General features: G+C 37.9%; 2 protein-coding genes across 2 annotated transcripts in view; both read left to right on the top strand.

The window, feature by feature from the left end:
- The window catches only part of LOC140246523 (uncharacterized), a 53355-nt gene extending 51754 nt beyond the window's left edge, over nucleotides 1–1601 (top strand). Inside the window, exon 13 of the mRNA XM_072325871.1 lies at nucleotides 296–1601. Coding sequence (XP_072181972.1) covers nucleotides 296–406 — 111 coding nt within the window. The 3' untranslated portion in view covers nucleotides 407–1601. The remainder of the gene's footprint in view (nucleotides 1–295) is intronic.
- A 13571-nt stretch (nucleotides 1602–15172) lies between these two features.
- Nucleotides 15173–21774, top strand: LOC140232807 (coiled-coil domain-containing protein 97-like). The gene is made up of 2 exons (XM_072312927.1): nucleotides 15173–15842; nucleotides 16556–21774. The coding sequence occupies exons 1-2, from the start codon at nucleotides 15173–15175 to the stop codon at nucleotides 16975–16977; spliced, it is 1092 nt and encodes a 363-aa protein (XP_072169028.1). The 3' UTR covers nucleotides 16978–21774.
- Nucleotides 21775–21983: the final 209 nt, after the last annotated feature.

Below are 21983 nucleotides of genomic sequence, written 5' to 3'. Positions count from 1 at the left end.
TATAATGTAAAAGTGGAAATTTTCGCACATTTCACGCAACCAGAAAATAAAAGCACGCAAATGTTTTTGCTTGCTATATGTTCCAGTAGTTGATGTCTTGATTCCGCAGAATCGATAACAGGTGAAACTCTTATGCCCGGCAAAGCGCAAAAAAAAAATTAGTCACACGCAAATATCCACTTTTACAGTAATGTAATTATAGAGTAATATATACACTGCATGTACAATGAGTTGAAAGTCCATCCAAAAGAAGTTAACTATCACTGATACCATTCTCTTTTCTGCAATGCACTAGGTCGCCCTCTGTGGTAAAGACATTCCAGCAATCTTTGGCCAGTTCCTCACCACCAGGGTGCCTCTAAGCATCGCTTATCTTCGGCTCTTCCTTGAGGCTCAGCTTCCCTGATGTACCCACTCTCTCCTCAACCTGTGACAGCTGCCGGGGAACATCCCCCATGAAGTAGCTTGCACACAGCTTCACTCCTTGTGAAGAAATAAACTGATGAAATGGCTGGAATAGTGTTGAACAAAGCTTCTAGACTCATTGCAGAGTAACTGTGAAAGTGACTGCCTACATGCTTGGAAAACTGCATCCAATATTCCTTATTTCAAATCATTTCTTATTGTTCGTGTTTGTGGATAACAGACAAAACTTTCTTCTAGGGTACATTAGGGCTAAATCATTCTCATTCCTGAAGCAGTACTGATGGAATTCTAGACATAAAATTTATCTTTTAAAAAAAGAAAAAGAAAAGAAATTATAACCCTTTTTTGCCTTAAGTATGCTGTTAGATGAAGATGTTGAAATATTTTCACAATACTCTGAGATAAATGGACACCAAGATAAAACAAACAAACAAATAGTGTTTATATCCAGCAGTCTTTGAATGCTCATAATATAGTTAACCCGTTGAGGACGGGTCCCGAGTATATGCGGCAAGTGTCTATGGGAAATGCGTGTTGTAGCAAAATCAGTCTGTCCTTAATGGGTTAAACTACATTAGTAAAGCATTAAGAGCTATTCCAGTCTGGTCTTTTAGTAACTTGATTAAAAGAAAACTGGCAGTGCCTCGTTGGTATTGCCAAATTGCTTTCACATTACTGTCATCTCAAAGAAATTGTGATTGTTTCCTAGAAAAACAGCACTTCATTTGTCTCGCCTTGAAACCATTTCTGTTTTTCGGACAGCTTTCGTGCCCTCTTCTTGCAAGGAATTGGGGGTGAATTATGCAGTCTTTTACTTGTGGTTTGCCCAAAGTGCTGAAGTTTTAGCAGTTATCTGCAACAGTTGGTATATCTTTTACATTGAGGACGCAATGGGCAGTGTATCATTTTCTTTCTATTTGTATGTTGCAGGACATTGCAACTATAATTTGCAATATTAAAAGAGTTTTTTTTTTTTTTTTTTTCAACTGAGCTCAATTAAAATTTGTTCCTTTTTATACCAGTTTTCTTCAGTAAAAATGACTGCTGCCATTGAAATGATACATAATTGTTTGCTAATATTGCACGAAATTGTTTCTGCCTGTAAACTACTATTACTGTATGTATTTATTTTCTCTTTTATGACTTTTTAAGGGGATTGGTTTTTCTTGATAGTGGGGATTGGTTTTTCATGATAATGGTGATTTTTATTACATTTAAATTATTCAAAATGATATTAGTGCTTGATAAATACAAAGCTTGCATGTATTGTAAGCAATCAAATGCATGTGATATGCAAAGGGCTGAAGGATTTTTTGTTTTGTTTACATAATGTCTCTTCCTTTATGCAATGCACTTTAAAGAGATTTAACTGAAATATTACTTTTCTCGCTCTTTTTTTCTCAGTCTCTGTGTATGTTGTGTAAGTATCATGATAGCATTCATGTGTTGTGATAAGCAGTACCTACAGTCAACATGGATGTGATGCTGTGAAGCAAATATTTTCTACCTTTTGGTATAGAAGTGTGTATTTTGATGTATTACATATTACAACATTATATTTATGATCCAGTAATTGGCTGAATATATCTTGATTGTACTGGTACCTTACAAATATATTTATTTGGTCATTGCTATTTTGTACTTTTATTTGATGACTTGATTGTTTTGGGGTGGGGTTTGTTTTTTTTCATACATTTGGTTGCCCAGAAAAATATACTCTTCAGTTAAGTTTTAATAAAAGAAGAATAGACAGATATGAAATGCAGTTTTAAAGCATGATATAGAATATTGATGTTGATTTAGGTTGAGATGTAGGCTAATGAGTAAGGTGATAATTATCAATGTCTATCAAAGACAACACACATCTTTCACTAATCTATTAAGAGCGAGGTATGCGAGTACAATATGTTCACTGTTCCAAGTTCTTGCCTTACTGTCAAAAGACGCTAAAATTTTATCATTTTGAGCTAAATGTATTGTGTTGTGTTGTGATTTCAAATTGCAAAAAACTCAAAATTATAAATATACATGTATGTATATCAGGGCTTGACACTAATTTTTTTTTTGTGTGTGTCTGGTGGCCCACTCGACCACTAAAATCTGAAATTTTGGTGGCCCACGAAAGACATAGGTGGCTCCCTCCCCCCCCCCCCCAAAAAAAAAGCAAAAATAACCGTCCATTTAGAATCTGAAGTTGCCAGATTGGGCCACCAAAAGTCAAATTTGGTGGCCCAACACCATTTTTTTTTTTTTTTTTTGTGGCCCTGAGCCACTGGCCCACTACCAATGTCGAGCCCTGTATGAATATATATCCAATCCTTTAGATCTCTGCAGTTTACAAATATTTTGTAAATTGGATGTAGAGAAGAAGTGCTAAGAAATGATTTATTTGTTAATACCTAATTTAGGGAATGTGCCAGCATAAAGATTTCATATTCATTGGAAATCCCATGAATTACTATAAGAATCTTTCCCATGTTATAAAGATTTGTCATCTCCAGCATCATGGTGATTTTATTCCCCTAGAGTTCATTCATGTAGTGAGTGTTTTGATGGCACTCATTTGGTAACAGGCTGTACTGAGTAGAAAGAGTACTCTTCTTACTGTAATGGCATTCTTCTGCTGAATTTGCATATAGTGATGGTTTCTTCTTTTATAGAAGTAGTTTTATATTGTACAGGTTTAGGATTAAATAGATTGAAAAAGAGTGGAATTTCTACTGCTCAGGAAACATTAACCCTAATCAGGCTCCCGCCACGATGTTTCATGACTTTTTTCTTTCAAGTATCGCGCAACTTTTGAGACCCAAATTGTTGCGCCCGCGCGTACTGTTTTGACGAGACGCCCGTTCGAAAAAAATTTGTCAACCCCAAAATTGCTCCAAAACGTGATTTTGTGTACAAATCCAATGCAAATTGTGTTTTTTCAATTAATTCACATAAAAATTCATATCTTCGCTTAGAATGGCCAAAATTAATTTATTTTAGCATAATAATGCTTTGAAAAATGTCTGTGACAAATTTTGGCCAAAAAACAAAGAAATACATAAGAAATTCAAAAAACAATAAAATACATAAGAAATTAATTTCGATACAGATTTTTTTTTTATCCTATGTCTCAGAAGAATGATACAAGAAACATTTTTAAAAAGAGATTAGCTTAATTGGAGCATAAATAAGTGATTTAGAGCCCAAAACTGATTTTATGCATAAATTACAATAATTAATTAATATAAAATATAAGAAAAACTTTTCGGAGAAAGTAACCATACATTTTGATAGAATACGTCGCAGGCGTATGCTGATTTTCGGCGCAATCGCGCGTTCCATAGGCGAGATCTGAAGGGGGGGGGCGGAATCCGCCCCCCCCCCCCCCCCCCCCCCCCCCCCCCCCAGATATAGCATAGCCAAAAAAGCCCAGCCTGATTAGGGTTAAGTCTGTTTAGCTGTCTTGATTGGCATTGCTCAATGTCTTAGTTATAGTGTCCTGTCCACAGATCCATTACCTATCAGTACAACTTTCATTCAGTTTTCAAATCTAATTACATACTGTGTATATTAAGGTCTTCAGCTGCTCTGTGCTCTATATAGTATAAGATGTTTTTGCAGTTATTACCCCGTGTTGGGAGGGTAATTCAGCTCTTCGAGAAGGACATTAGTAGTGAATGCATTGTCAGAAACTTGTGTACATAGTGAAGTGTATATAAACTTTCTTATCAACAGTGAGATCATCCTGCATGCTTGTGTAAATACTTGATCATATGTTTCATAGATAATTTTACATGAATCTGATTTGTATTACAAAGTCTGTAATTTAAGGTTTTGTTGCTGCAGACTGTGTGCATCACAGGCACTTGTATGCAACGGTGTTTGAGAATATTAAGTATTTTTTGTACCAAATTTTGTGTATTTAAACAGTGTGCTGATTTACAGTGTATTTTCAGAGTTTTAAGAAACTCAAGGCTGATAATGACATTGAGGTGCTAAATACAGTGTGTGTTTCTGCTCGTTACCTGATCCTATGCCTACAGGGCAGAACACAAGTGCCATGTGTAAATTGACATAGTACTCATAAATAATGAAACAGTGTTTGATGTCTGACATCTCAATAAACAGAAATGCAAAAATATAATAACTTAACAAATATGTTCTAACAAAGGCCTGCTTTGGTATTGTCACATTTCAAATGATTTAGCACGAATCTGTATGATCTGAGTGGACTCTGTGTCACTGAACACAATTTGCCCCAAGACAGTTTTGTCATTGCTGAACCAAAAGTAGCATGATTGTATTTTGTTGGAGTTGAACCTTTGGCTCATGGAAAGTAATTTCATACTCATAACACATTTGAAGGTGTATGATATCTGGGCTATATGTAAAATCAACTCTTGCTTGCCTTATAAGTAATGAAAAGAACTTTTTGAAGATGATCCAATGTGCTTTTGTAGTGAATATTTGCTGGTTTTGTTGTAATTTAGGTATTCTTACACTAAAACTCAAGAATTTGCCATTTTTACGAGTTACATGCACATGTAGAGTAATGTCAGTTACAGCTCAATTGCTAACAGTGCATCGCATGTACTGACAATTATTATTTCAAGTTCCAACAATGCATGGATGTAGTCATCATTTGATCAAGATGATTCTACACTACTGTAATGGTATGAATTCATCTTCAGATACTCTATGTGTTCAGCTGTTTAACTACAGAGGTCATGACCTTTCATGCTGAAATAGCATTGGTCAAAGCCTAAGGTAAGACTGAAGAAGTGTGTTTGATTTGTATATTTGCAATTACACTTTTTGATTGTAGGTGCCACCTGTATCATTCTACAGTTTCTGCATCATTCTTCTCAATTTTGTTATTTTAGTGTTCACATTCTGGCATGAGAAATTGAATTGTATGAGCTTGATAGCTTTATACAAATGATAAGCCTTGTTTTTATCTGACATATACTCATGTTTGTTTGTAAAACTACTAGAAATTGCTTTGGGCAGTACTATAAGTGCAATAAAAGACTCTTGTTGCATTGATAACAAACTCAAGCCTCCAAGTGACTTCTTAACATCAACTTGCAGTCCTTTATTTTATTCTTTTTTTTTTGGGGGGGGAGGGGGAGAGAGAAACAATGATTCAAATAACAGGTGTGTTCAGACAGGCATCAATAAATGTTTGAAAGAGAAGACTGATTAAAGCTGTTTGAACTATTTTAGCATTTGTATGTATGTATTTGTGCATATGTATGTATTTGTGCATATGTATGTATTTGTATGTGTATGTGTGTGTGTGTGCGTGCGTGTGTGTGTGTGTGTGTGCGTACGTGTGTATGTGTGTGTGTGTGTGTGTGTGTTGGGAGAGTGAATAGCGTTTCGACCACAGACAAAGAACAAAGAGATATCATGGGGAATGTTGTCCTGCATACTAGTATGTGAATACGGCTGTATACACAGAACTTGAATAAGCTACTGATATCGAATTTTTATATCTCCACCACGAAGTGTTGCCGTAGGCATGTTTTCAGGTTTTCTGTCCATCTGTCCTTCCGTCCTTCTGTCCTTCCATTTGTCCTTCGTTATCAATATTGTGGACAGCGTAACTTGATCTGTTAGAGGTATACAAATGAAATTTGGCATAAAATTATGTACCGTATGTATAAGTGTACAATGTTGTGCCCATCAACTTTGGTTGCAAATGTTCATGGTGAAAGTTCTAAGTCAAATTCTTAAAATTTCACTATTTCAGTGGCATATCTATGAAATGCCTCTTATTTTTATACCCCCGCCACACTAAGTGTGAAGGGGGTATATAGGAATCACCGTGATGTTGGTCGGGCGGTCGGTCGGTCGGGCGGTCGGTCGGGCAGGCGGTCGGTCGGTCGGTCTGTTGCAAAATCTTGCGTCGCGAACTCCTACAGTTTTGAAGCAATTTAAATGAAACTTAGGGTAAATGATGATATCGAGGTATAGATGTGCAAGACATGTTTTTTGTGTTTGTTGGACAATGCGTTGCCATGGTAACCACAATTTTACCACAACCTTGAGGAGGGAACTACTTCCGTAGTATTTAAGCAATCAATTTCAAAATTGGTATCTATGATGATCTATAGGTGTAGTTATGCAAGACACTTGTTGTGTTTGTACTTGACAAAGCGTTGCCATGGTAACCGCATGTTTTCTTCAAAATCCTGTGGAGTGAACAACTTCCACAGTTTTGAAGCAATTGAAATCAAATTTGGTAGGCATTATGGCCTTGAGGCATAGATGTGGAACACATAATTTTTGTGTTTGTCAGACAAAGCGTTGCCATGGTAACCGTAATTTTACCAAAACCTTGTGGATTGAATAACTTCCACGTCATTCAAGCAATTAAGGTCAAATTTAGTATGTAGGATGATCGGGAGGTGTAGTTATGCAAGACACCAATGTGTTAATATAAGAAAAATGTGTTGCCATGGTAACCACTCATTTTTGTATCAAATTGAACCATTTAATCTATAAAGGTGAAATTTGGTGTGTATGATGCTCTTTAAGTGTAGTTTTGCAAAATGTCCTTTGTATTTGTATCGGACAATGCGTTGCCATGGAAACCGCATGTTTTTTTTTTGTTTTTTTTAAATGCTGTGGAGTGAACTTCTTCCACAGTTTTCAAGCAATTGAAACCAAATTTGGTAGGCATTATGGCCCTGAGGTATAGATGTGGAACACATAACTTTTGTGTTTGTCACACAAACCATTGCCATGGTAACCACAATTTTACCAAAACCTTACAGATCGAATAACTTTTCCATCATTCAAGCAATTAAAGTCAAATTTAGTATGTATCATGATCTAGAAGTGTAGTTTTGCAAGACACCAATGTGTTAGTATAAGGAAAATGTGTTGCCATGGTAACCACTCATTTTTGTATCAAAATAAACCATTCAAGCTATGAAGGTCAAATTTGGTGTGTATGATGATCTTTAAGTGTAGTTATGCAAAATGTCCCTTGTGTTTGTATCAGACTTGCCTGATGCTGGGGGAAAGCATGTTTCCATTTGCTTTAAGTTTTATACTCGGTGTCAACTCTGTAATTGTACAGTAAACTAAAATTATTCTGTTTCCAATTCGACAAGTGCACAAACTTGGTATTAACGTCATTGCCCTCATGACATCACATAAGCAACACTAGGGGCGGGGTATTAATCACCTTCAGTGATAATTCTGCATGTATACATGCATTACCAGATAAAGATTATCCAGGGAAAGTTATGGGCCATGAGGTCATAGGTCAAAGGTCAAGTGATGGGCACAACTTTGTACACTTATACATACATAATTTTATGCCAAATTTCATTTGGATACCTCTAACAGATCGCCTTTTATGATGATCATTATGCTTTTGAATTCCCTTTGATATAGATGTTGGAAGGGGAGTGTTACTTCGATCTTGTGTGGTGAAGAATTAATGGTACATGAAGGAGGAGGATGGACGTTGCAGCAATCCTTTGATTGATTCCTTTGTGAATGTAATGTTTGTTCGGATTTCACGCTCTATAGCCAATGACATCAATTGGTGACCTGAATTGTAATGGATGGTGACCTACACAAGCTAGCTCAACATCCGTCACGCAGTGATGCCAAGTTCAAACAACTTTTTTGAGTGAGATTTTCATGACTCGGTTTCTTGGCGCGCGCGCAAATTCGGGGGATGTCCCCCCCCCCCCCCCCATGATAGCTATGGGGAGTTTTTTCTTCTTTTGTTTTCAGCTCTTAATGATGAGATCTGGTGCATACTTAAGTAACTATTTTCTACTTATTTTGAAAGACAAAAGGGAAATATACCTTCAATTGCAACTATCACTTTAATCCTTTGAGCTATGCTCCTTATTTTTGGCCCAAATTGCAGACTTCACCCGATGCGTGAGATCGTGAGACAGACCCTAAATGCTTGAGTCTCACGCAGAATGCTTGAGACTTGGTAGCTCTGGTCACGTATGGTAAGACGGAATGAACAGTATTCCCCCTCGGTAACCTGGTATCGATGCCCGTGTACGGGTGGCTGCTCTTCACTGGACCGGAGAGACGAGCGGGAAACATGGCGTGCCGCTCGACATTCTCCACATGCCAACTATAGGGAGACTTAGGAAAGCTCCAGATACCTCCCTCAGATTAAGCGAGAGAACCAGAAATACAATGAACTTGTAGTTTATATATCACATTGCAAACTGAAAAAAACAACAACACTCCAGTACTGTTTAAAACTAGAATCGTGTCATTATTGCTGAAATAATGGACATAGATTTATTGCATGTTTATGATATGGAGTTTACGGAGAAAGTCTCACGTTAATTTTGTTAAGAGCTTAAGGTCACAAATTTAGGGTTAAGCTTTAATAGCAATTAATTAAATGAAATTATATCGTGTCTCAGCCATATCTTGATATTTCTATTAATTCAATTATGTCCAATTAATTCATTTCCCTTTAATTCTTCAAAATCAGAAAAACAAAATACAAGATACATACCGGTAATTAATTGTATCCACAGTCAGGTGCATATAGTAAAATATAACACAGAATAATTAGACATGGTGGAAACCCCAAGGAAAGCAGCTAGTGCTCATGCAGATACAGGGCTCCTGTAGCATGAATAGGCCCTAAGTAGAATATACGAATGTGCATACCAGTCAATCGGAAGAAAATGTTCCGAGCCGATATAGTTAAAAAAGTAGGACAGGTATACAAGAAAGAAACAGTTGTATGAGTGAAAGACAAGTTTAGTAATAAAGTATACCTGTCATAGAAGGATGGGGTATACCTGGGAAGGATGGGGGTATGTGGTATATACCTGGCAGTGATTGCCTCTGCGTTATATTTCTTCTACTCGTGATGATTGATGGATTTTCCTCATAAGGCACAACTTTTGGTCCATTTCAAGGTGACTTTAAAGACTAATTTCGTCGACATGTGAGAGTGTTCAGGCGGCAGTTGTAATTGGATATAAGATAAATGTTTTTCTTCGCGTTTTCCTCCCTGCATTCGGTCATGGACAGTTAGCAAGATCCCTGTCAAAGTGTTGGGATGAATTTTTATCTTCCTGCTACTGTGTTTGTTTATGTTCATGTCCATGCATTATCTTCACTTCATCGAGAAAATGGATTTTTATATCGGCAACACCTCTGTTGTAATTTCCTGCTTTTCATCGTACATGGAAGGTGCGATTGACGCTTCAAAATCCCGGAAGCGCGAGAAGCCATCCCTGTATTCCCTGCGATACCAGAGGGCGCTCCGACTAAACGACATGGAGGAGAGTCGTCTGGTTTCTAAAACAAAGTCTCTACAGCGTGAGATGCGGCGAAATTTGGAAACATATCAGGACGAGATCGGGGAGGTAAGAGGCTTTTTAAGGAGAATCAACTCCAAGAAATCGTGTTCAGAAGACTTAATCCACAAATCTTGCAACGTCGAGAAGAGGAACTCGTTTGGAAGTGGAATGATTACAAATAAAAGGGGACCATCTTCAGTAGATTGTGACATAGGTTTTCGAAGGAGCGATTGGTTCAAGACAGAATTTCGTTCCGGTGAAGAAAATATTAATAAGATACTCGAGCCATCAAATTTGCTGCCGAAATTCAAAAATCTGAATATAAAACGACCTCGAGGTGAAGTTAGACCATCGATATCTACCAGTGCAAATAGCAAGTCTGCCGTCTGCTTCACTGAAGAGCATACACGTCGGTATGAAGGACAACCACTATTGCATGTAGACAGAGGAAACTCTGAACACCTCGCTGTTGCCACGCATTTGACAGAAGACAACAAAAATATGGTTTCCCGCCAGCCTACCTGTGGTTTACCTACTCTTCCTGACCACCACAAACAAGGTTTCAGTAACCCGGATGTTGGCTCCATTTCTCCGCCAGAATCCCCGCCCCCGTTACGCGCACACCGTGCAAAGAACGCGAACGGAATAGCGCGCGTTATGCTGGCTGAGGCCCAGTCGTGGAACAACAGAAGATGGCAGTTCAGATCGTTAGGCTGTCTGTGATCATGGAAACAAGCAAACTGACTGTTCCCCGTAACTACTGGCAATTTCTGTCTGTATCTTACAACGCATGATTAAAAAAAAAAAAAACAAAAACAAAAAAAAAAACAAAAAAAAAACAGAAGAAGAAAAAGGGGAAGGGAGAAATTGCGCACTACTTGTAGGTCCAATGCAGAGGCATCCGTCGAGTCGAAATATACTCGTAAGCAACTTGTATAAACGAACCGGTGAACATACGCCTGTATATCATAATAAGACGCGGGGGGGGGGGGGGGGGAGAGGAAGAATTCAGTTTTTCTGTTGTTGATATGAAGAGTTATATCGCAAAACGAGCTAACTCCGTTCTTGTTTAGTTGAAATATTTGTGATTAAAGCCGCTAAAAAACAAAGAAGATAATAAAATAATTTCTAATCATAACTCACTAGAATATTCCTTGTTAGTATGTTACAAGTGAGGTCTCAATGGAACTGTTTTATTTTGCTCTGTCTGACGATGTTAAAATGGCGCTTAGCCCATTTCACAATGAAACTCTTCATAATGATTATGGTGATGATGCTTTCGTTCAGTGCCTAAGATCATGACCTTTTAACTCTTGAGTAAATAATATGAAGCTAACATGATGACGTGTGACTGGTTGACGGTGCATTAAAGTGATCACGTGACTTTGTGTGTGCCATAAAATGTTTATTAGACTTGGTCGTGCACTATATCCCAAGGGGGAATCATCCTTCATAATACTGTCATATCCGGTGCATGCTCTAATACTATGGACTATGCACTCCCAATGCCTAACCGTACTAGATAGTGCAGTCGACACCATACACTCTTATTTATTTTGTGATATGATATGACTTCGTTTATATACTGCCATTGAATCATGTGTTTTGCCAAAGAAATTTGTGTATTTCTGGTTACAGCGGTGTTAGTACACATAACTAAGTAGCATTTATCAGTCTTTTTTTTTTCTGAGGGGTTCAAACTTTTAGGGATTAACAGTATGGAAACTGTATTCAGTTTAATGTAAGATCGGTATACAATAACCCTACTGGATCTCATCATGAGTAATCGAGTGCAGTAACTTAGGGAATATTGTTACATGTATTACTCATTGTTTGTTGATTTGTCGTGACTTAACCTCAAGATAGTGAATCTGATGGCCCTTTTAACCATTGATACCCAATGACAAACGGAACAAAGTAATTCACTGCATATTTTTACCGCGTACAAAGACAGTGACTGCAAGCAGTCTGTGAAGATGAGTAATGACTGAAAACACACACACACACACATACACACACTCACACTCACACACACACACACACACACACACACACACACACGTAGCCTACATGCTTGTAGGTATACTCAGTAGTTTCTAAAAAGAAGAAACAATGTCGCGCACAGTACACCAATAGTAATGCTTTGTTCTCTTTACGGGTATATAGTACTGATATACCTTGTGTCGGATTTGTTTTTTTTTTAACGAAAGCACATTCCTTTTTATCCGAGACTACACTTGACTGTTATTTTGGTCATAGCTGCATTACCTTTAAATACAGCCACAATTAGAGTACTCCTGCTGCTTACCTGTGTTGCATCGTTGTGCACATTTACTATATAGTACCTATTAGCGCCCCTCTAATTAAAACGAGGATCGTGTGTGTGTGTGTGTGTGTGAGGTTATAAATTAAAAGGTTTCGTGTCAGCCTTGATAATTCATCAATCACAACATTAATCGTTTCAACCACCGTGCAACATGCGTGAATAAGAGATGCTATATGCTGCGGAATTCCAAAGCCGAAGTCATGTTAGAGATCGCGTCATGCAAAGAAAACACGTAGACAACCGCGTATGGGAAACAAACAGGTATAATATTATATATATATATATATATATATATATATATATATATATATATATATATATATATATATATATATATATATATATACATATATATATATATATATATATATATATATATATATATATATATATATATATATATATATATATATATATATAATATTATACCTGTTTGTTTCCCATACGCGGTTGGGGTTTCCTGTGTGGGTGATAAGTCATAGTTTCATACCCTGAAATTCTATATTTGGATTGACTCACTGTTTTGAAAGTTATCTTTGCAGAAGGTACCGTTGATTTTTGTTGTTGTTGTTGCTTTTTTTTTTGGGGGGGGGGGCATACAGTATAGTATAGTAGTATTATTTGGCAGGTCATGGAGTGACGTATGTACAGTGACTTTAAAAACTTTTCTACGTCATTCCTATACGGCTAAAAACAATGTTCCTCTACAATGAAGCGGGGTATGCTCTTCACCTCCTGCCTGGAGAGGTTTGCAGAAGTGGTGATGACTAGTTCTTCTGGCAGGGTGTTCCATAACCTGGTAGTATCTGGGAAGAAAAATCTTTCGTCGAGAAAAGTCCGTGCAAAGGTATCTGGAATTATCTAAACACGTCATAGGGACTCTACATTGGAGTGACACATTTGGTTCCATCGAGTGTTTATGTTGCATTGCATTTAAGCTTCTTCACGAAATGGAACGATTGTGTTGGAAAGTTGCTGAAATGAAATTAAAGTGTGATGTATTATTAATTTGTAAGGTTAACTTCGTGGGTTTGAAGGACAAGTGGGGGGAAAAGGTGACTTCAAAACTTTTTGTTTGCTGAAATCGGGTAAGCTTTTTTTTTTTTTTCCTCGTTGTTCCAAAACACTTGCTCGACTTTAATTTCACTGCCCTGATGGACAATCAGGTAAGCGCTTATGTAGCACCTTGCAAATTTACCCCCCCCCCCCCCAATTACCCCGGATAAATGGTTTACCGCGGTTACTAAGTAGTGATAGGCCTATAGGGTTAGAGTTAAGGTGAGGTGGGGTTACAATTTGGGTTTGGGGTTAAAATTTGGGTTAGGGTTACAACCTCGTTAGGATTAGGTTCAGGATTAGGATTAGACTTACTATAGTATAGGGGCCAGGGGTCTGGGGTAATAATAATCAGGGGGCCGCGGAAGCGGGGGGGGGCGGGCGGGGGGGGGGGCTGGGGGGGGGGGCGGCTGCAGCCCCCCCCCCCCCACACACACACACACACACTTTTGGTTCGTCAAAAAAAAAACAAAAAACAAAAAAATCGAAAAATAAAATCGGAAAAAATCACAACACTCATGAATTTCAATTCCCAAAGATTCCGCCCTTAGATTCTTCCCGTCTGAGCGGAGTTGAAAAACGTTCCGCGGCCCTGATCAATTGTCCAAGCCTCCTAGGGGTACCAGTATGTAGTTGTCCCAGAACCCCGCTGATGTCTACCTCTGAACCCCTCGGGATCTCGAGAGATCAGTCAGGTGGTCCGCTCTCGCAGCTTGACACGTGAGGTACTGTACAGTACAACGTCGTTTGTATCAATGATGAACGTGTGAACGTGTACTCACCTAGGCTACTGGGAAACATTAGACTAATTTGAATGCCAACAAGCACCTGTCATGCACCGTCTTCTGTAAGTCTTGACATGGAGTAACGAGGTAGGAATCAACTTTTGCAGCCTAGTATTTTGACCGAGAATTATCAGCAACGGTCTCACACATTAATCATGATCAAATAACAAAGTAACGTAAACATGGCTTCATCACCTCTTCCTCAGTCCCATGTGTTGATAATGGCGTTGTAAAGCCAGCACGTAATTTCGTGTAAAACTGTTGTCTGTAGGCCGTAGGACAACCTTCAAACAAACAACACAGACAGACTTTTCTAGCTACATTTTCCTTTTTGTTACTAGTGCCAAGTGGTGCGAACGAACAAGTATATCATCCATGCATGTTCAATCTGCCACTAACACAGTTATTTTGAATGAAATTATTTAAAAATATCAGCAAGAATCTGGATTTAATAGCATGAATATGATTAGAGAAGGACAAGAGAAACTGGAGCTGGAGTGAGGCGACTTGGGTCTTAGATGCATAACTTCGAGCTTGAGACGGTAGTGAGGCCAATTACCAAAATGCATCTAGACAAAGTTGTCACCTAGAACTAGAAGTCTTTGTTAAGTTAGACTTTAGAGTTATCACTTATTATGCGGCATGTCTGCAGTGTAATAAATGAGTGAGCATGTACAGTATATGTGGATGTGGATGAATTCAGACTTCGTCTTCATATTTACCACTCGCCCAGAGTGTAATTTATGGATAAAAGGGATACGTTTGAACTTGTCATTTGATATAAATTTCACAGTGTTGTAGGTTATCGTGTAGTCTAGCTACTCTAGGCATTTGCTTTTGTGAATAAGGAAGATATGGAAGTGAAACTGATAACATTTCAATTTTAGAATTGTTTTGAAAGTAAAACGGTGTGCAGGTATTCAGCAGTCAAATAAGAAGACAAGCCTGTCGGTGTCATTGGCCTGTATGTGTGTGCTATTATGTGAGTTTGTACTTCATGTTTGCTGTTTCAGTTTTTATTTTGAAAAGAATCCTAGCCATTGAAGCTATTTCATATTTATCACTTTCACATCAAAATGATCATTATCTTCATTATCCTCACATAGATATTTTTTTTTTTCTTTTCTGGAAATCAACTACATACGCTGCACATTATGCTTCCTAGACCATGCCGTGTATATTTCTACACTCTTTTCTTTCTTTCATTTTACCATATTCAGATTTGTTGAAGACAGTGGCACTCAAGAGAAATCAGCGTATAATGACACTTGACAGTCATGGATATGGATACAGCAAGTGAAGAATGCATGAAGACTGAGGTTGCTGCAGACCCTGTAACATTAGATACCAAGCGAATGTTTGAAAACATTGCCCTGAGTAAAGCTCGCATTAAGAATCAGCAGCGTGATGAGGAAGAACTCCCTACTGATGAAAGAGAAAAGATTTTGGAAGACCTATTCAAGCGTAATCCTGCTGTCTTTCTGGAAAGATACCATCTATACCTTTGTGAGGATGACATTCCCTGCTTTGACCACGTGTCTGCTGTCTATGAGGTCCAGTTCTATTTGAAGGAAGCTCAAAAGAGACTGAGTGCAGGCAAAGCTTCTGTGCTGGTAAAGAACAGACGCTATGAGGCCCTCAAGAAACTAGAGAGTGAGGGATCGTACTTCAGTGATGATGAGATGCGGTCAAGAGATCCTCTGATGTATGAACAACTTGTTGGACAGTACTTGACAGATGAGGAATTAAATGACACAAGGGCAAAGATTGACCCTTCAGACTTAAGATTTTCAACAATCCTCACAACATTCATAGCTGAGCAGGAAACAAAGGCATTGCTGAAAAGACAGCAAGATTTAGAGGACGCTGCTGAGGAGGAAGAGGAAGACGAGGATGAGGAGGAGGAGGAGGAGGAAGATAAAGCAGATGATGAGATGGAGATTTCAGGTATTGTGTCAATGTTTGGACTGCATGGTATTTGTTTTGAATAGCCAGATGTCGCCTTCGGGAAGTTGGCTAGTATGTTGAATGTACAGCAGCATATTACATTTTTGTCATACGATGATATCTTGTAAAGGGTGGCAACTGATTAAAGGGATGGTACAGTATTGGTGGAGATGAGAATTGGGCTTTTAACTTTTTGCGAGATACCAAGAAAACACTTATGATATAGTACAGAGCATACCATTTTAAGAGGAATTCAAAGTTTATTTGATGAAAATTGGGTTTGGAATGACTGAAACATCCAAAAACAAAGCGATCGTAATAAAGTGTGGGTCCCACACTTTATTAGAATCGCTCTTTTTTGGATATCTCAGCCATTTCAAAACCAATTTTCATCAACATTGAATTCCTCATAGAATTACATGCTCTTTCATATTTCATAAGAGGTTTCTCATTATCTCACCAAAAAATGTTAGAAACCTGAAATAAGGTCTCAACCAAAACTGTATGATCCCTTTAATATTAAGTCACAAGAAACTATGATGTTGCTAGAAACTTATTTATGTATCACCATAGTTAACCATAAATTTCTACCTTTCCAGTTAGTGAAAATACTAAAGAAGGACAAATTTTGGACATGAACTATTGTGCAATAGTCTTACACATGATTATTAGTGATGTGTCAATAATTTGCTTGATAAATTCGTCTCCCTTAGGACAAAAGATTCTGCACACAAAGAACAAATCCCCGAGAGAGGTAGATGAGGACAGCAGTGAAGATGATGAAGAGGAGGACATGGATGAGGATGGTGCATCGTCCAGTTGCCATCGACAACCGACTCCAGCCACTGAGGAAGAGAAGGCCTTGCTGAGAGAGGAATTCCTCAGCCACATGAGGGAGAGGTTCTTGAGTGGTGAGGACAAGGACTTTGACTACGGAGCTGTTGATAGCAATGTGGAGTACGACTCCCTCGCCATACGTGGCTGGGATGAGGAAGAAAAGTACTTTGACGAGGAGAGCCCTCATGATACGGAGGAGGAAGCCAGTAAACAGGTCTCGAGCAGTGTAAGAACAGACAGTGACAATGATGTGGATGATTATGAAAAGTGGACCCCACAATCAGATGTGATAAGGTAATGCAGGTGTGAAATCCAGCAGGAGGGATTGTTATTGTCTTGCCTCCCCAAGGACATCACACCAATGCTGTTTGCACCAAGGACTGTGTAACTTGTGACAATCGGCTGTTTGAAAGACTGGATGATGGTCCATAATCACGTTCTGAAACACATCAAATGTCTCAAGATCAATCCTATTGTACAATGTATGGGTTTTAAATCATATAAGCCAGATCGAGATTCCAGTTTGCACACGAGCAGGAAAAGGTCATTTATACTGAGCGACAGGTTGGTTTTTAAATTCACTGATTTAAGCATCTGTGATGGAATAATTATTTATGTAATCCTTATTAATGGTGCCTGCCAGTATATCCACCAGACAGCAAACCTGGTATTTGACAATGTTAACAGAAAAAAAAAATTGATGTATTCAATACAATACAATGAAATGGATGCTTCCCAAAGTGTTGATTGACAAACCATTCTGGTCACTTGATCTACGCAGGTTCATTCTTTGTTTGAATACAAGTGGCATAAATTGCTATGTTGGGCAAGCTGATGCATTATGTCGCTTTGAATCGAGTGAAGTGCCTAACCAACTGAGAAAAATGAAAGGTCATTTGTACCTATGTGCACATGAGCTATCTCCGAACTGGCTTATCGTAAGAAAATCAATTTCAAATTATAATGTTAACAACAGCAAAATTGTTGTATCTTAAAGCTGTTGTAAGGAGAATTCATTCATCATTAAATATTTCATTTTGTGCATCCATGAAGCTCTTCCTTTAGAAAAACAATTGCTGTGCCCTTTGTAATGTCATCAACCAGAAAGTTGGCTGCAATAAGCCGCCTTCTGTCTGATATTCTGCATTTTCTTTTGCCTAATGCACAACATCTCAACAGCAGAAGCAATCAAGACAGGTCTCATGTACTGCACCTCAGTGATATGATAGTCATTGCTATGTACCAGATTTGAGAGAATGGCAAGAGGTTTGTTCAATTGTACAGGGAAACCCTGATATAACAAGGTCACTGAGATCGCCAAAATTTCAGATTATTTCTGCTTTCCCTTTAAAAAAACCATCACCTTTCACCTCATTCAAAATCTAGTTCCACTGCAGGAGTACAGACCATTCTCTCCTTGTTTTCTACAACATCTCAGATGTTCATAAATGTGGTCCATGCCAACTTCTGAATAAAGTACAGAAATGGCAACTTATTTTTCATGAAAAGGGAATAGTGGTGCAGTCGTGTACAAGGAGTGATCAGTTGAAAATACAGTATTCACAGTAAGCTTGTAACTGATCGAGTGCCTCTGCCAAAGTACAGTAGACTCCTGTCATAACGAAGTTCTCGGGACCGGCAGTGTTCTTTCGTTATATTGAAATTTCGTTATAACTGAACAAATAAACAATAAAAATACATAGAGTAGATAATGTTGCGGCCTGAATTTTTACTTCGTTGTAACCGGAATTTTGTTATAACTGTGTTCGTTATAACAGGAGTGCACTGTATGTACAGTGTATATCGCGATGCCAGAGGAGTGCCATGGTACATAAGTGGGAGTAAATTTAAAGGGATGATGTCAGAGTGCACTATCTAAAAATGTTAACAAATATTCCAGTGGCAGCATGCAATGTGATCAGTTGGATAGAAAAAAAAAATGTGTACAGTTGTATAGACCTTCATATACCATTAACAATGTTGTCACATAAATAGGAAAATTCTATGGATTGTGAGGTAAAGACACAAAACCCAATTATCTGTGGGCTTTATTTTGTAGAAATCAAAGACAAAAACTTGTAAGAATTTTTTTTAAAAAAACCGTTTCACACCTGATAGTATCTTGGGGTTTATATTCAATCACTTAAAAGAACTTTTTGTACATTCAGTGATAATTTTGATTGGAGTAACTATTTTTGTGAAGTTATAAAACAAGGGCCTTACACAGAATGCTTGAAGTTTAAATGTTTTTGGCAAAAGGTGTAGTTGTACATTGCATCATTAAATGTATTTCTGGAGAATTACAGTATGTACCAATATATTGCCTCTACGAGGCCTGACAGTTATTGATATGTCACAGGACAAGGCAAAATTTCGATTATGATGCAGACTTCCCTAAAAGTTGCAATTTTAAGGATATAAGTCGTATGTCTTCTTCTTTGTGTATGGTACTACATGCCTAGTTGATACTGTTAGCCGACTATTGCTAGTGTCCTGGGTCGCACAATGAGGTGTCAGGGTCTTCAGCCTGTTTTCCTGCGTGTATTTTGAACAGACCACTTGACCAGGTTTCCACCCTGCTCGTTGCAATGAATGAATGAAGTGGGATCTTGTATGTGCATGGGTTCTCGCACACTGGAGCTCCATTTTACGTTCTTTCCGAGGTACAGAGTGTTTTGCCTAGTACTAGAGGGGATGGCATGATAACACATAAAATTGCTTAGCGAAACTCACTGAGACTTACACCCATGCCATTTGATTGCAAGGCAGACACCCTACAGACTGAATCACCTCGCTGCCTTAATCACAGGTTGTATGGAGTCATTATGTACAAACCAGTGAGAACAATGATGATTGTTATGTCTTTGTCCTGGAAGATTCCACAGACATCATCTTATGTTGTATAACAACCACTTCCCTTGTGGTTGCCATGGAGATGTGACATACCACTAATATTGGCAATAAATGAGAACAAAAGAAAACCAGCACTCTATTGATGCCATACGTATAAGTGTAGTACTGTAACTCAGAAAAATGTGCTTTCTGAAGTTGATGGAATACAATGTCTATTAATGAAGTAAATGTATGATACTAGGATGCAGCATCTTAGTGAAATTTGAGACTTGGAAAATTGCGAGATCTGCCCTAACTAGTTCAAAAATTTTGTTGAGATAATCCTCTTGTATTTAACAGATCGTGTGATTAAAACTTCCTGCAAGTTTGCCTGCACAGTATTTGCGCTTTTGTGATTTTTTTTTTTTTTCAAACAGTGTATATACATGTACATGTGACATATCAATAGTTCATGCCTAATAAGGACCATTAGAAAAAAGTAAAATGTATTTTCTCTGTGATTTGCTCGGTGAATGATATGAATGTTTCCAATTTACAGTGGGCTTTATTTCCCATTGGTTCAAATGTCTTATCCTGATTAGTTCCATTGAATCGTCTGCTCACTCATTACTAGCTCCTCCCCCCCCCCCCATACTGTTTGCGCCCCAGATATTCTCATGTACATGTGCAGTAGGTTGTATATTTGGTGCTGTGTTACTCCTACAAATAGCATAGAGGCACTCACTGTTCGTATTCATTTTTTTTTTTCTATAGGCTTGATGATTTGAGAAGGTTCAAGTTTCAAGGCTAAAAGGGCTCAAATGTCTCATGTTTGCTACCAACAATATTTTTCGCAGTTAAATGACAGCTACCTTGCATTAATTTACTCGTATCCAGTGATTCTACTCACTTTCAATCTTCACCCTGCATGTCTAATGTCAGTCTAGTGTACTTGTCAATACTCGATACTGTAATTGTGTCTTCTGACCACCAAGGCCAAGCTATCATGTACTACCAGTGTAATTGCATTTTGTCTACTAATCATTTGCTGTGATTTCAGTATTGGAACAGTTATACATTGTAGTGCTGTTTTTAATGCCATGTTCAAATTGGCCTCACTAGATAAGATGAAAAACAAACAAACAGAACCATAAAAGTTGCTTCATAATTGGACACAAAATGGTACTGAGACTTTGAAGATTCACAGGTAATCATGAAACAGTGATATTGATTGCAATCTTACATACAAATTACAGGTGACATCTTTGCCTCACATTTTTCCCATTGACCTTACATGTGTCCACAAATCCTCGTCCTCATGAAATTTGATTTAAGTGGATTCATAAAGAATAGGGTGTATTTGTCACATGGTATTCTTGTAGGATTTTCAATAACCTTACCATGAGGACTTTGTAGTGGTAAAGGTTGCAGAAGGTAGATTATAAAGCAGATAACATGATTTTACAGTACTTTTCTGTACTAAAATGGGAGTTTTGAGATGATAACTTCATTGCCTGTGCAAATTGTACATTTAGGGTCGTGATGAATACTACTGTCATGAAACATGAGTAACTGTAAAATTCTTTAGCTTTCTTATTTCATGTGTGATTACAGGACCTATATGTAGCTTTCCTGATCGATTGGTATTGCACTTTATAACCTCACTCTTGTCGTGAACATTCTGAAGACTGGTTTAAAAGACACCTTAATCCACAAAACCAAGTATCAGCTCGGTTATAATGATTAAAATGTGATATTCAGCATATTAATCACTGTGTCTCATTTTCAATTGTCTGGAGCAGTTGGTTCATTCATTACTGCATGAAGAGATTTGATTCCTAGGAGATACAAGCCAGGGAAACCCCAATACAGTGCACCCCCGTTATAACGAACACGGTTATAACGAAATTTCTGTTACAACAAAATAAAAATTCAGGCCGCAGCTTTACAGACTCTTTTTTTAAAAAATTGTTTATTTGTTTGGTTATAACAAAATTTCGATATAACGAAAGAGAACTGCCGGTCCTGAGGACTTTGTTATAACGGGAGTCCGCTGTATAACGAGTTTGCTAGGACTGCTGAGTTTACCTCCTTATTGCTGGTAACTTGTAATGTACTTTGAAAGAGACAAGCTAAATACAGAAATGGAAAATCAGGATTTCTAAATTCACCTTGTTAAGAAACGGGACCTCAAAAAGCAAGCTTGTTATAATGGGTTTTAGCGTACATTTATGGCACTTGCTACGACTACCACACACTAAGAATATGAAGAGACTACTGTATAAGTGGACATTTTCGCACAACCAGAAACTAACATGAAAATAAAAACACTAATATTTTTGCATGTTACATGTTTCTGTAGTTCATGTTTTAATTTTGCGGAATTAAAAACACAAGAAACTCACCTTACCAGCTGAGCATGAAAAATTACTCATGGGAAAATATCCACTTTTACAGTACCTCTGTTACAAC

The sequence above is a fragment of the Diadema setosum genome, chromosome 1 (genome assembly GCF_964275005.1).
Source record: "Diadema setosum chromosome 1, eeDiaSeto1, whole genome shotgun sequence".
NCBI lineage: Eukaryota > Metazoa > Echinodermata > Echinoidea > Diadematoida > Diadematidae > Diadema > Diadema setosum.
This window is presented reverse-complemented; position numbering and strand designations above follow the sequence as displayed.